General features: G+C 41.5%; 1 protein-coding gene across 1 annotated transcript in view; it reads left to right on the top strand.

The window, feature by feature from the left end:
• LOC135210382 (ubiquitin conjugation factor E4 B-like) overlaps positions 1 to 13,453 on the top strand; it is a 142,114-nt gene that overhangs the window by 92,043 nt on the left and 36,618 nt on the right. The window contains 3 exon segments of the mRNA XM_064243289.1: positions 1,135 to 1,280; positions 1,486 to 1,581; positions 10,421 to 10,642. Of these exon segments, the coding sequence (XP_064099359.1) occupies positions 1,135 to 1,280; positions 1,486 to 1,581; positions 10,421 to 10,642 (464 nt within the window).

Below are 13,453 nucleotides of genomic sequence, written 5' to 3'. Positions count from 1 at the left end.
TGGTAAGTCAAACTGCTTGTTTTGTTTATTACCCTTTATTTTAACAAATCATCAGATACCCAAAAGAAATACAAAAGCATAGCTTTTGGGAATTGCTGCATCTTTTATTTTCCTTGTTAGGCAGGATGTTATGTTGTGATATTGTGTGTGTTTGCTATTCTATATATATATATATATATATATATATATATATATATATATATATATATAGATATATATATATATATATTTATTGTGCATGTTTCCAATATATTAATATAAAAAAAGTTTTGAGCACAAAAAGAACTACATTTCACTAGTTTCCTTTGTGTAAAAGCTAAATTTGGTCTACGGGAAATTTTTTAATTTTTTTATTATACATAAATATAGTATATGAGTAAAATAAAGTTCTAAACATTAAATCTTTTACAAGACAAATAGTTTTATCATGAGAAGATAGTGCAAGTTAAGAAATGTCATGAGGGAATTTGTGAGAAGAGATAGAAAATGGTGCTCTGAAGAGGCTCATAGCAGTTTCCCATGCACCCGCTCAAGAGGCTTGTCGCACTTCTCGGGTAAAGACAATGGGTAAATGTGGACAGTATAGTTTGCTACTCTTCCCAGTGAAGTATAAGGGAGCATTGTTCTTGTTTCCATATATGTATTCAACAACTAAACATAATGAAATCAGATGAAGGAATAAGGATGAATAGGGTGTGAGACATTCATTAGGAGACCCCTGGCAATTGTTAATTTAAAAAAGAATAAACAGTGTTGCTGTAGAACTTTATTTTCATCCATTTCAATACTATACCAATAAATCCCAACACTCCAAGATTATAGATATTATAACTGACTTCTACAAGATGAATAAATAGCATTTATCGATGTTTATGAGTTGATTTATTCACAGCTGTATTGTAATGATGGGGGATACTGTCACTGTTCAAAATTACTGTTGCATCACAAATTTTTCATTGTAGTTTTTTTCCATACAAAACACATACAAATCCACTGTGAAAGTGCACAACTGGATGTTCAAAAATTGTGCTAGGATAACCTAAAATATACATGTGTTAACATTTTGTTGTTTGGTCTGCAGGCAGTTAGTGATTTGTGTTTATGAATGGTAATGGATTATTTCTGTTACAACAGGATCTGAAGGGTGCTCCAAATTCCAACCAGTAACATTTCATAGTCAGTGTTGGTTCTTAACACTTCATGCCCATCATTTAGGTGTCTTACCCGTTATGCGGAAGTATACGAGACGATTAAGAGCGATACGGGACCTTCAAAAGATGGTAAGGGATTCATTTTTAGAGTTTGCAGTGATTTATTCTTTGAGTTGTTTTCATTTTAATTCAAACCTTTAAAACTTTTTGTGGAGAATTTTGATCTTTTAGTGTGTTTACACATACTTTTCATGTGTTTTACACAAGGAAGTATCCCAGTGAAGTTCTCTCTTTCAGGTGTTACTTTATCCTATTATTTTTCTTTATGAAACAGGTGGAAGAAATAGAAAGTACAGAATCTCAGTGGGCCAATCTCCCTGTAGCTTCAAGACAACGAGAGTTGTTAAAAAAATGGAAACTGCAGCTAAAGGTATTATGCTTTTTATGATGTAGTAGTTGTTTTTTTAATAGGCCACCTGGCAGTCGTTTTTTTAAATTTTTGCTTGCCTTTTAAGACAGTTATTATAATCTCATTTGCTATATTCTTCGGTTACTGTGAAAAGTAAAAAAAAAAGTTAGGAATCATTGCTGAATCCCTAGAAAACTTGATTAGATTTTTTATTCATCCATACAGTAAGCAAGGTCTTATTTCAAGGATGTTTCAAGGCCAAAAAGATGCAGTTAATTAACTGCCTAATGCATATGTAATGGATAAAATAGTCATTAGTTTTTTCAAGTAAATCAGCACTCCTTTGCAATATGAGAGACCATATCATTTTATTACCTTTATAGTTCATTCTCTGATTGGCTTGCTTCAGTATTATGTATTTATCCCTTTCATTGTTGAATAATGATTTAGTTATGTCTTGAGAGTGAAGTAGGTACATAGAAATAGGAAGATGCCAACCAATGAGAACACAAGCATCATGGAACAAGGCATAGATTAGGACTTGAAACAGATAGTATTTCTGCTACAGTGAAAATTTATTTAAAACCTCCAGACTTGACAATTCCGCTTTCTCCATTTGTGATGTTAGCCTAAATGCCAGTGCATGGAGCCTGTTATTGTATGTGATCTTTTAGGATTAGGAAGCCTAGACACTGCAAAGATCACTAGGGTAATGGTTGCCCAGAAACTAACAAGACAACCAAAAGTTAGATAAATTCTAGTTTTTTCATAACTGAAACAAATCATGACTGCTGTTTCAAGAAAGGCCAGTTCTGAATTTTTGAAGATTAAGTAGAAGAGCTAAGAGTAACCATGTGCATATGCACTTGTGGACCATTAGTTGGGGGTAACTACTGCATTTCCTTCTGTTGAATGCTACGAAGATGTTCACTTCATCTACAGATCATTCTGAACTTTGTATAGACTTTTGAGTTCAATGGTAGCTTTTTATTAGTTTTTTTATTTTGGGTGTAATTCATTTTATATACTCTAATTTAATTTATACAATGAGTTATTAATAAGATATTCACTGACATTGGTCTTCCTGGTTTCCTGCAAGTATTTTGGCAAATTTTCAGTTTTTTATTGTTTTGTTTTATTTGATGGTCGCATATCTTGTGGCCACCTCTTCCTGACTCAACTCGTCACAGGGCACAGTGGTATCTCAAGCTTGCAAACTCGAGGTGAGATGTCCAGGAATACAGAAGTAATGCTGAATTAAAACCAAGTAACGGAGAAAAAAAAACAGATAAAACAAGACAAGCAATATGAAAGCAAAATTAAACAAGACAAGCAATATGAAAGCAAAATTACCTTCTCATACCGAAATTCTTTGTAAAGTGGCTAGGGCATAGGAAAAAAATGTTAATGAAATCTTTACCTCTGTGTTGAAGGGGAAAAGGATAGAGAAATCTTCAAAATTAACCCTGTTCTTATAAAGATGGCAGTACCCTCCAGTGCCCCAGTAGAAATTAAAAAGCTTAAACTGAGTAGCTTTAGTGACCACAACCCAGGTATTTTTTGTCTTCAAGAACTCGTTAGTGAAGAAATTTATAATCCTGGTTTAATTGATAAAATGTATAGATCTTCCCATCAAGTAAGTGATCTTGCTAAAAATGTATAGAGCTCTCCCTCCAGTAAGTGAATGTGCTGAAGGTGGTGCTGCTGTCATTGTTAATACAACTCTGCAACATTCAAGAAAGTTGTTGAACTTTTAATTTTTTAAGAAAATTTTTTTTTCATAATGTTTGTGTTCTTAGTCCTATTTTCCTTTTTTGTTGGGTAACTTGTTATTTATGGTCTTTTAACTCTGCTCTAAAATTAAATTTTGTATATGAGACTTACCCAGTAATTATATAGCTATAGTTTCCAACATTCGGCAGCCTAATTCAGATTTCGCAGGTAGCTCTTCGATTGTTCAGTGTATATAGATATACAGTGCCGTCCCTCAACGGCAATACTAGGAACAACTTAGCAAAGCACTTCATTCTGTTTCTTGCCGCGCTTGACTAAACATCAAGTGGTTACAGCAGCTTGTTCTTATTTTCTGGTTATATCACTGGATTTCAGTAGTGTTACACAACCACCGGAATGCATTCGTAGCCTTCGAGCAGGATGAGTCTTGTCCTTTGTTTAATTCAGATTATCATCAAGCTGGATATTTGTATTATTCGGGAATGGTCTTTCCTTGAATGTAACTCCATTCAAATAGGCCTAATATTTTTGCCTATGTTTTACTTACCGGGCTTATGCTATGCGCAAGTCGTTGGTTATTAATTGCCTTAAGTAATTATGATTAGCAGTCTGTGACGTCATTGCGCCTGCCATATCGGTATGTGACGTATGTTGTGATGTCACCCATCTCGTAGGGAGAGACTGTGCGGGTTCTGCTGGCAACCGCACATTTGCTGCCAAACTATCTCCCATGTTCTGAATCGCTGTAAACATCGAATTTGATGGCGTAGCCGCGGCATTATTTCCCATAAATTGCAAGCCAGGGGGATGAGGAACATTCAGCACTGCCGGACCCTGCTGGAACCGTGACGCCATATAATGCGCAAGCAAACCATCCAAGGTTGGTACGCCTGGTAGGCCTAGCGCTGACCACGTACCATCCAACCTATGCGCTTCAGGAGCCGGCGTCTGGAACAAAGATGGCGATGCTCCCCCTCTACCTGCTGGGAACAATGGAGCGTACATATTATTCATAAAATTACCCAAGACCCCTCCCGACGTTTCCGATACTGAATCGCTAGGAGAAACCGAAGGGGTATGGGACAAATCAAAAGCAGGTGGAGAAACATATGGAGCAGCCTGGTTTATTGCCGATACAAAAGAAGCCGGTAAGGTTTGGTCATCCAAAGATGGCGTCACCACCTTCCTTTTGTATTGGCCTTTGTCATAGAACTTTTTCCACTGTTCCACCGACCAACCGCGACAAACAGAACATGGATTAGTAATCGTACATACGTTTTCCGTGCACTTACTGCACTGCACGTTGGATGAGGATCCGTCGACACCGAAGTTAGAAACCTAGAACATGGAAAGCCACTGACTCCTGGGTCAGTTTCGTTTGTCTCCTCTTCAAAACGGCAGACGATCCCGATGTTGAGGCAAAAATCTCCATCATACCACTTATACACTCTTACCGATCACACTCACACTGAGCACACTCGGAGAAAGAAAAAGTAATAAGAAATGAAAAATGAAATGGATAAAAAACGGGCAAACTGAAAACCGGCTTTAAATCAGATAGACAGTAAACACGTCTTATCTTAAAGGCGGTAGGAAAATAACTGGTAGGTCACAGGTCGCCGTGGGCATTCTGGGTATACATGCCCCGTGACCTGGTATAGATGCCAATAGTCCCTGGATCTCACAAGTGTAATTTTAATTCTACCGGTTTCCAGCTTGGCGCTAGTAAATCCTAATGTTAAGACCGAAGGTTTGTTAGTTATGAAAAATACAAATTAGTTACAAATTTGGTATTTTTACATCATTCCTTTAGGCCAAGCTTTTGTTTACTGGCCATTGGTCATTAGCCTGACACTGTTAAATAATTACCTTAAAATAATTCTCGAATGTTATTCCATTCTTGTATCTTAGAACCTTTGCTGTTATTATTTACTTACCGGGATTAGGTGACATGCAAGTCTCCGGTTTATAATTACCTTTAAAAGTGATTTGTAAAAGTTACATAATTCCCTTAGGTTATACCTTGCTTTTGGGATTTTGTTTACCAGCCATAAGCTATTAGAGTCACAAGCTGCCGGTAAATATATCTACCTTAGAGTTATTTGTGAACGTTGAGACTTACTTTCAGGCCAAACGTTTGCATTAGGCCAATACTTTCATTTGCAGAGACTGAAAGTGTGGAGGTTGAAAGTGTTATGGAGAGAATGATGCTAATGTTTGGCTACAGGGGCTTTGGGAGAGAAGGCTTACATGGCCTCTGTGTACGGAGGTATTTCCTGGCATCACGCAATTGTGAATGTTTCACATCTTAGCCAAGAGCTTTGAGCTCGCTTGGCGCACTGGAGCTCAGGCGGCCACTCAAGTCATTTAGTCTGGAGCACAGGCCACTCGAGTCAATTAGTGGGGCACGTAATTGGTTACTGATTACGATTACTTTTATTCCTGATAATTTTTATAATTTCTTTTTGGGTAATCGGTTATTCGTAAATTTTCTTTTACATTAAGAGTGGAATTGCTTTGAGACTTTAATATGAAAACGTTTGGTGATATAAACATATATCTTTTTAGAAGGGTATGTTATTTTAAAATACATACATCTGAATACATGAAATGCTATTTCATATATTTGTAAATAATATTTGCTTTATTCGTTTATCACTAATTGGAGAAAAAAAGCAATGTTTTTACATTACTAGAGTGCAATTGGCTTTGCTACTTAATGCAAAAACAACTTGTTGATAGAAAATGATTATTATTTTGGAGTTATACATACATCTATGTGATTTTTAAATGCATGACTAAGTATATAAAAGGCTGATGTTTTCATACATTATGAATGTTTCAGGCCTAGGTGCCAGAATTCTTTAGTGATATATATAAAGTATGTAGTTAGTAATTGATTATTTATCGATTATTTTTGTGAAAGTAATCAGTAACAGAGATTGCCAGGTGTGCCGGCATTTTGCCTCTTGCCTCCTGTCTGTTGTCTGCCGACTCCCTTCGCCTCCCAAACCTAAAGCCAATTCTCTCCTATTACTCCTCCGATCTTTGTCATTTGCTCCCATGCCTGGCTCCATCGCTTCCTTCCCATGTCTTTGCCAGCATTTTATTTCCATTATCATGAATTATCAATGTAACAGTGAAGTGTTGTGCAGTGTAGGAGGCGGCTACTTGTCCCATGATTCTCCTAGACAGAGGTCACTGTCCCACTCCCTGCACCTAAGAGAAGACATACCAGAGGTCCAAGGGTGGTCAGGGGGTTACATACAGGTAGTCGCACTCTCAGTCGAACCTGTTGCTTGTCAGTCCCAGGTATCGACAGACAGCTGCTGGAAAGGCGTCTTTCTGGATGTAAGTTAGAGGAGGTGACTGTCTGACCCCTCAGATCTTCTAGACTAAAAGTCACTGTCCTGCTCCTTCTCACAGCCAAGAACAGCCTAGGAGAGGACATACGGTAGTTGAAGGGCATCCGAGTGGGTTGCCCCTGGTAGTTGACCCCCTCGGTCGAACCTGTAGCTTTTCCCAGGTAACAGCTGACAGCCATTGAAAAGGCGTCTTGTTGGATGTGTAGCGGGGAGGGTTTTTCCCTGTCGGTTGAACTTGTCGTGAGTTTATAGGTTTTGACTGAACGCCGTTGGAAAGGCATATCTTAGTGTGCAGTTGTTGTCCTATTCCAGTGGTTTGTCACCTAATAGATCGCGTCAATGGCATGATTCTTTGGTCTCTCGACCTCTGAAGAGGTATTATTCAGTTGATGAAGCCTCATATCCTTGCAGTCATGTTTATCCTACTCCTCACAGTCGATGTTCGACTTGTGACTCAGCTGTTTCGACTCACAATCGATGTTCAACTCGCAACTCAGCTGATCCGGCTCTCAGTCGATTTTCGACCCAGCTGATCCGGCTCTCAGTCGATTTTCGACCCACAATTGGGGTTCGACTTGTGATTGAGCCGATTTGATTAAAGGGAATGAGATGGGGGATTTTCCCCCTCGGTCAAACTTGTCATACTTTATAGGTTTCGACTGAATGCCGCTGGAAAGGCATTTAGTGAGTGGTGCTCAGTAGGCTCAGATTAAAGGAAGCTTACTTATTGTACTTGATTAGCATTATATTGAACGCCCTGTGCTAGCGCCTGGACGTTGGAAGCATCGTAAGCGACCATTTGCTTCCGATAGCCAGTCCTCTCCCTGGCAGTCGCAGCCAGGTGTGTTGACTCGCTCACCCTCACAATGCTCTATGCTCTTAAAGGTGGAGATACAGACTTGTCATCCACTGAAGAAATGAATGAGAATTCTGCTTCTGCTTTTGTATATTTGAGCCTTCTCGAATACTTGTCATCGATGCTCATCAGAATATAATACCGATTCTCATGATGAGCACCAGGTATTAGCACCTAGCTGCTAAAATCTCTCGTATTGAGTATTTTTTGTTGAGTGTCGGGCCCCATACAAGTGTTCTGCGCCATCTGAGTGTCCCACTCCCTTCCTTCAACTCGTTTGACATTTTCCACGCCTCACCTGGCACCAGCTGTTGGAAGTCTGGCACTGCCTGTTGGATGCCTGACAACACAGTCTCCTCATTTATCTTCTTCGGCACTAGGGGATCTTTCGTTAACCACCATTCGAACAGGAAATTTTGATCACTTAGACAGATGCATGGTGAGAAGTGGCAAGTTCTCGCAAACTTTTGGCGCAGTCAACTCTACTTGAAACTCTCGCATTCCCACGATTGAACCAGTTGTAGGTAAAGAATGCTTCTTTTGGTGGGTGGAAACCTCTGCTCTCCCTTCAGGAAGCATCTTTTTCCCTTAGACGAATACATTTTCCTAAGTCTTTGGTTTGCTATCATCACCGCAAGTTGATGATGGCATGAGTTATTGCCTGCTCCCACTAGCTCCGAGAAGAGCAGCCAAGAACAGTCATCCTCTCTTTTATTTTCCTTCTACTAACTAGGTTACAATGAGCGCAACAAAGGAATAGACGAATTTCTACTGATCACACTCCCCAGAGTTTGGATGCGAGAGACTGTTCTTGCTTTGATGTTCAGATCTCTCCAGTGTTCCTGTTTTGGGGAACAACCAGTTGTCATCTGTGTCCTGTTTTTGCCATAGAAGCTTCCCATCAGGATAGCATCACCTTCACTCTCTTCATTAGATAATGAAGGAGGTCTGCTTCCAGTAGTCCTTATTCTTTTGCTCTTCAAAGTGAAGAAGAATTAGGCTGATGCTCAGTCGACAGGAGTCTATGAATATACGTACTTGCATATTCTCCTTGCGACATACGTCTGTTATCAGTTGCACCATTCGAGTACAGGCATATACTACATGTTTGTTAATTCTTGTGGTGTGCGACCAAGACAAATAGTACCATCTCTTAATTTCCTGAAACTAAGGACAGCCTTTTTGGGCCTCCCAAGAGTTCCTGATTTTGATTATGATATGACTAGTGGTATTGTTTTGGCAACAACACCACGAGGTTGGCATTATCATCAAACAAGGGGGTTTTCTTTCCCTCTTGTTTCAGTTAACATGTAGGTACTCGAAGGTATCTGTCGTACACCCGATAACTTTAAGTCGAATGCATTCCAAGGCAGAATGTGCTTCCAGGCAACTCAGCCTTGGAGACAAATGAGGAGCAGAGTACTGCCTTCTCACTGAGTTTTTGTTTGTTGTAGTATTGTTTCTCATCTGTCAAGAGTTAACTTCTAATTCAGATCTCTGTCTGGCCATCACAGACTTAAGTCTCTGGTTGGCTCTGGATTCTTGCTTATGGTTGATTTTTTGCTCCACAGTTGCCATTGCAAGAATCATTGGACAGAGATGTCTCATTAGACTCATTATATCTCTGTTTACCCACGGTGCAACAGAAGTTTGTAAGTTCTGCTTCGTTGCACTGGATCCATAGGCCACTGCGATGATTTAGAAAGATTTTTCGGATAAACGCCGCGGTTTTGTGTCTTCCATATTCTTTTTTCTAATTCATAAAGTGTTCAGTTACTAGTTGTTCACCCCGAATTGGAGTGAGGTAGCCTGATAACTCAGCTGCTAGTGTGAAAAGAAGAGTTCTTCCCAGAACCTTCCTCTTCCTCTGTCTAAACGTGTTGTTTTCTAGTTTATATGGACTTCATGTTTAAGACACACTCAGTGTTGTCAGATGTTTTTTGGCCTACTTTGAAGCAAAGCCTCTACTTCCTTAGTTTCTGGCGTTATCTGCCATCAAGGTACTGAAGGTGTAAGCGATCTGTGCTTAATATATTTTTTATGTGGGCTTAAAAAGAAGTGTAAAAAATATTCAGTACCTCGAGACCATTTTTAGTGACTGGCATGGCATTGTGGAAGGAGGCACAGGATGTTCTCCTATTATCTCTTCACTTTTTCAGTAAGGTGCTGAGTTTGGAGAGTCAGGGGGTACAGTGTACCTGGAGCACCTATCACTCTCAGTGGATGGGTCTTCACTTTATTTCAGTGTAAGTGTCAGTATTTTCTGGTTGTTTTATTTTGGTACTACACCCAGGGCAAGGGCGGGTACCTATCATACTTTGCTAGACATTGGAGCATTCCCCTCACTGCAAAGTTTCCCTAAGTAGGAGGCAACCTACTGTGAGTTAAGATGAGCACCAATCAGAGGTAGTGTTCATCTGCATAGCTTTCTTAAATAATGGGAACGACAAGCATTGTTTTTTCAATTCTAGCAACTTTTCTATTTTCAAATTCATTACATGATGTAATACTTTGAAGTAGAACATGTCCATGACCCCTCCTCCTTTCAGTGTGGAGTCAGCTATATAATTTACTGGGTAAGTCTCATATACAAAAATGATAATTTTATAATAAAATAAGGTTTTGTATATACTTACCCAGTAATTATATGATCAGAGCCCACATACCTCCCCTCTGATGGACTTTATGCATGAAACAGAATGAAGTACTTTGCTAAGTTGTTCCTAATATTGCTGTTTGGGGATGGTATTGTATATCTACACTGAACAATCGAAGTGGTACCTTCGAAATTTGAATTAGGCTGCCGAACATTGGAAACTATAGCTATATAATTACTGGGTAAGTATAAACAAAACCTTATTTTATTATAAAAATATAATTATCTTTTTTTGCCCCTTCATAACAGAAGCTAAATAAATCCCGAATCTGTGCCGATGCTGGCCTGTTAGATGAGAACCTGTTGGAAAGATGTATGCATCACTACTCTGGAGCAGCTCAGGTAATATTACGTATACTCACGGGCGATCAGAACACTTTGGCACCTCTGGGGGTGACGCTTGCTGATACTGCCAACTTCCTGCCTCTTCCATCTGAATTGCCCGAACTCTTTGCTGCACTGCCTGAGTCGGTACCCTAGATTGATTTGGCAGAATTCGTTATTATTTACCATTACAGTAAGTGGTCTGGTGCTTTATTAGTATAATTTGCCTTGTGGTGGTTTTAATTTTTAGTGAGATAGAGATTGTTTTTAATGTAGCAGTGAGAGGGAGAGTAATGGCTTTTTAGGTAGTTGGTGGAGTTGCAAGAGTCAGTAAATTTGACATTTACATGTGCCATGTTTGGCAACATATAAAACCCACTTTTGTACATGAACTTTCCTGTCAGATATATACTTAGCTATACGTCTCTGACGTCACGACAGAATTCAAAACTCGCGGCACACGCGACAGGTAGGTCAGGTGATCTACCTTACCCGCCGCTGGGTGGCGGCTGTAAGAACCAATCTCCCTTTCCAGCCAGAATTTTTCTGTCGCCGGTGACGACTACACCTGTGGTTGTTACCTCCTGACAGCTTTATTCGATTCTCGTTGCCGTGGATTTATTTGGACTGACTTTCGGTGAAGTACCTGATCTTGTTGGCTTGGCATACGCATTTGTGGATTGTTTTTGGATATTGATTTGGATTTTTCTTTGATTTCGAGATGTCTGAGTTAGAGGTTAAGAAATCTTCTATGTTTAGGGTGTGCTCTATGGATGAATGCAAGGTGAGACTACCGAAAGCTACGGTAGATCCTCACACAGTTTGCTTTAAATGTAGAGGGAAAGAATGTTCTTTTGTTAACCCGTGTAATGAGTGTGAGAAGTTGGATGAGGGTGAATGGAAGGCTCTTGCTTCCTACTTGAGGAAGTTAGAGAAAGACAGGGTGAGAAAGGCTTCGTCTAGGAGTTCTAGTAAGTCTCGTATTAGCGAGGTAGAAGAAAATCCTGTTGTAGCATTAGAACCTTCTCCAGTTTCAGCTCCTGCGCCCTGCATCGAACCTAAGGATACGACTACGGAAGTGGCAACCATGAGAGCCACGATCCTTAGCATGGAAAAGAAGATTCGTTCGTTGCAAGGTAAGAGTAGTGAAGGTGAATTGTGCAGTGACCCCAGTGCAGTGGAGGGTGCGTCTGATCGGCTCCTTAATGCTTCCAGGCCTAGACCTCTTCCAGACTCCCAGTCCCAGTGGAGGAGGAAAGTCAACAGCCGCAGGAAGGTTAGGGAGAACTCCCACCGATCAGGCGTCCCCTCGGTAGATCCTGATGTTCGTACCCAGGCTGCCCTTGTTCGCGCGAAGAAGGAGGTATTGCGACAATGCTTCTCTTCTTCTTCCTCACCTTCGCCTAGAAGAGGATGGAGCGCCTCGGATTCTTCGCGACCGCTGAAGAGAGCCTGGAAGGCTCCTGGCGCCTTTTCCTTCCAGCCCGGAAGTTTTTCCAGAAGAGCCGGAAGTAGAGATCAAGAAACCCAGGATGGAGCAGGAGTTCTCGCCTCATAGTAGGCTTCGAGCCTCTCTCCGGTGGAGGATTTTGCAAGATCTCCAGCTCGAATTCTTGCTGGACTGCAAGCGCAGATTTCGGCTCTGGCGGGCTCCTTGGCAGGAGGAACGCGTCGGAAAGACGTCTCTCTCCCTGTCAAGAAGTCTAGGATTCCTTCGCCTGTGTTACCGTCTCAGTCAGAGTCGGTTCTCTCTCCTGTATCAGCGGATGGAAGGAGGCGCTCTTCCCTCGGCAGACGCTTGTCGTCTTCCAGGCGTCAATCGCCCAAGAAGCTTTCTCCTGGTGACTACATCTCTCCAGTAGGAAGGGATCTAGCGCCTAGTAGGCGTTCGTCTAAAGACAGGCGTACAGCCTCGTCTTCTCGCTCATTTCCGAAGATCCTTCATTCTCCGGATAAGAGAGCCTACTCTTTGATGGATTCGTCAAGAGACAGGATCTCGCCTTTTGTTAGGCGCCTTGAGCCTAGTAGGCGCTACTCCCCAAGTAGACGCTCTCCCGCTCCCAAGCGTGGTGCGGAGGATAGGCGCTTTTCTCCTGATAGGCGCGGCTCTCCTTTTAGCCGCTCGGTTCAGGACAGGCGTGTAGAGCCTGAAAGATATGTCTCTTCTGGGAGACTACCTTTTGAAGAGACACACAAGTCTGAATCGAAGTTTGTGGAGCATGGTAGACGCCGGTCACCTAGTAGGCGACCTTCTCCAGGGCTTCGCTCTCCTGTAAGTAGGCGCCAAGAGCCTAGTAGGCGTTCGCCTCATGGTAGGCGCAGCTCGCCTGGCAGCCGCTCTCCTTTGAACAGGCGCATGGATCCTGAGAAGCGCCTTGAGCATAGTAGGCTCTCCTCTCCTAGCAGGCGCTCCCCTTTGGAAGCCCGGAATTCTAGGAGTAGGATTAAGGATCAAAGAGCACGCACTCATCAGAGTAGGAAGGACTCATTCGAGAGGAGCTCTCCAGAAACTTTGGCTTCCCCTGATAGGCGCCAGTCTGCTACTAGACACTCTCTGGACAGGCGCACTTCTTTAGAGAAGGCTAACTGCCCTCGTAAAGAAGCGGAGGGTTCTTCAGTGGATGAAGTTGAACCTTCAGAAGAGGATTTGGTGAAGGACTCGTCAGTTTCGTCCTATAAGATCCTTACAGATCTCCTTCTTCAAGAGTTTGGAGACTCCCTTACTCCCGTCGCTCCTCCGTCTCCTCTCTTTATTCTCGACTTCGAAGAAGACGAAAGTTTCCTCTTGTGTGAGGATGAAGCCAACCATCTCAATGAAGAAGGCTTTGAGAGGTTTTGGTGATTGGCTGCTTTCTAAGGAAGAGAAAGGGAAGACGTGTTTCTTTCCCTCCTTCCAAGCTTACGGCAGACTGGGGTTTTGGTACGAGTCTGGAGAACCCCTGGGCCTGGGTCTTCCTT

The sequence above is a fragment of the Macrobrachium nipponense genome, chromosome 39, assembly GCF_015104395.2.
Source record: "Macrobrachium nipponense isolate FS-2020 chromosome 39, ASM1510439v2, whole genome shotgun sequence".
NCBI classification, from domain to species: Eukaryota; Metazoa; Arthropoda; class Malacostraca; order Decapoda; family Palaemonidae; genus Macrobrachium; species Macrobrachium nipponense.
Note: the sequence above shows the minus strand (reverse complement) of the source record. Positions and strands in the feature narration are given on the sequence as shown.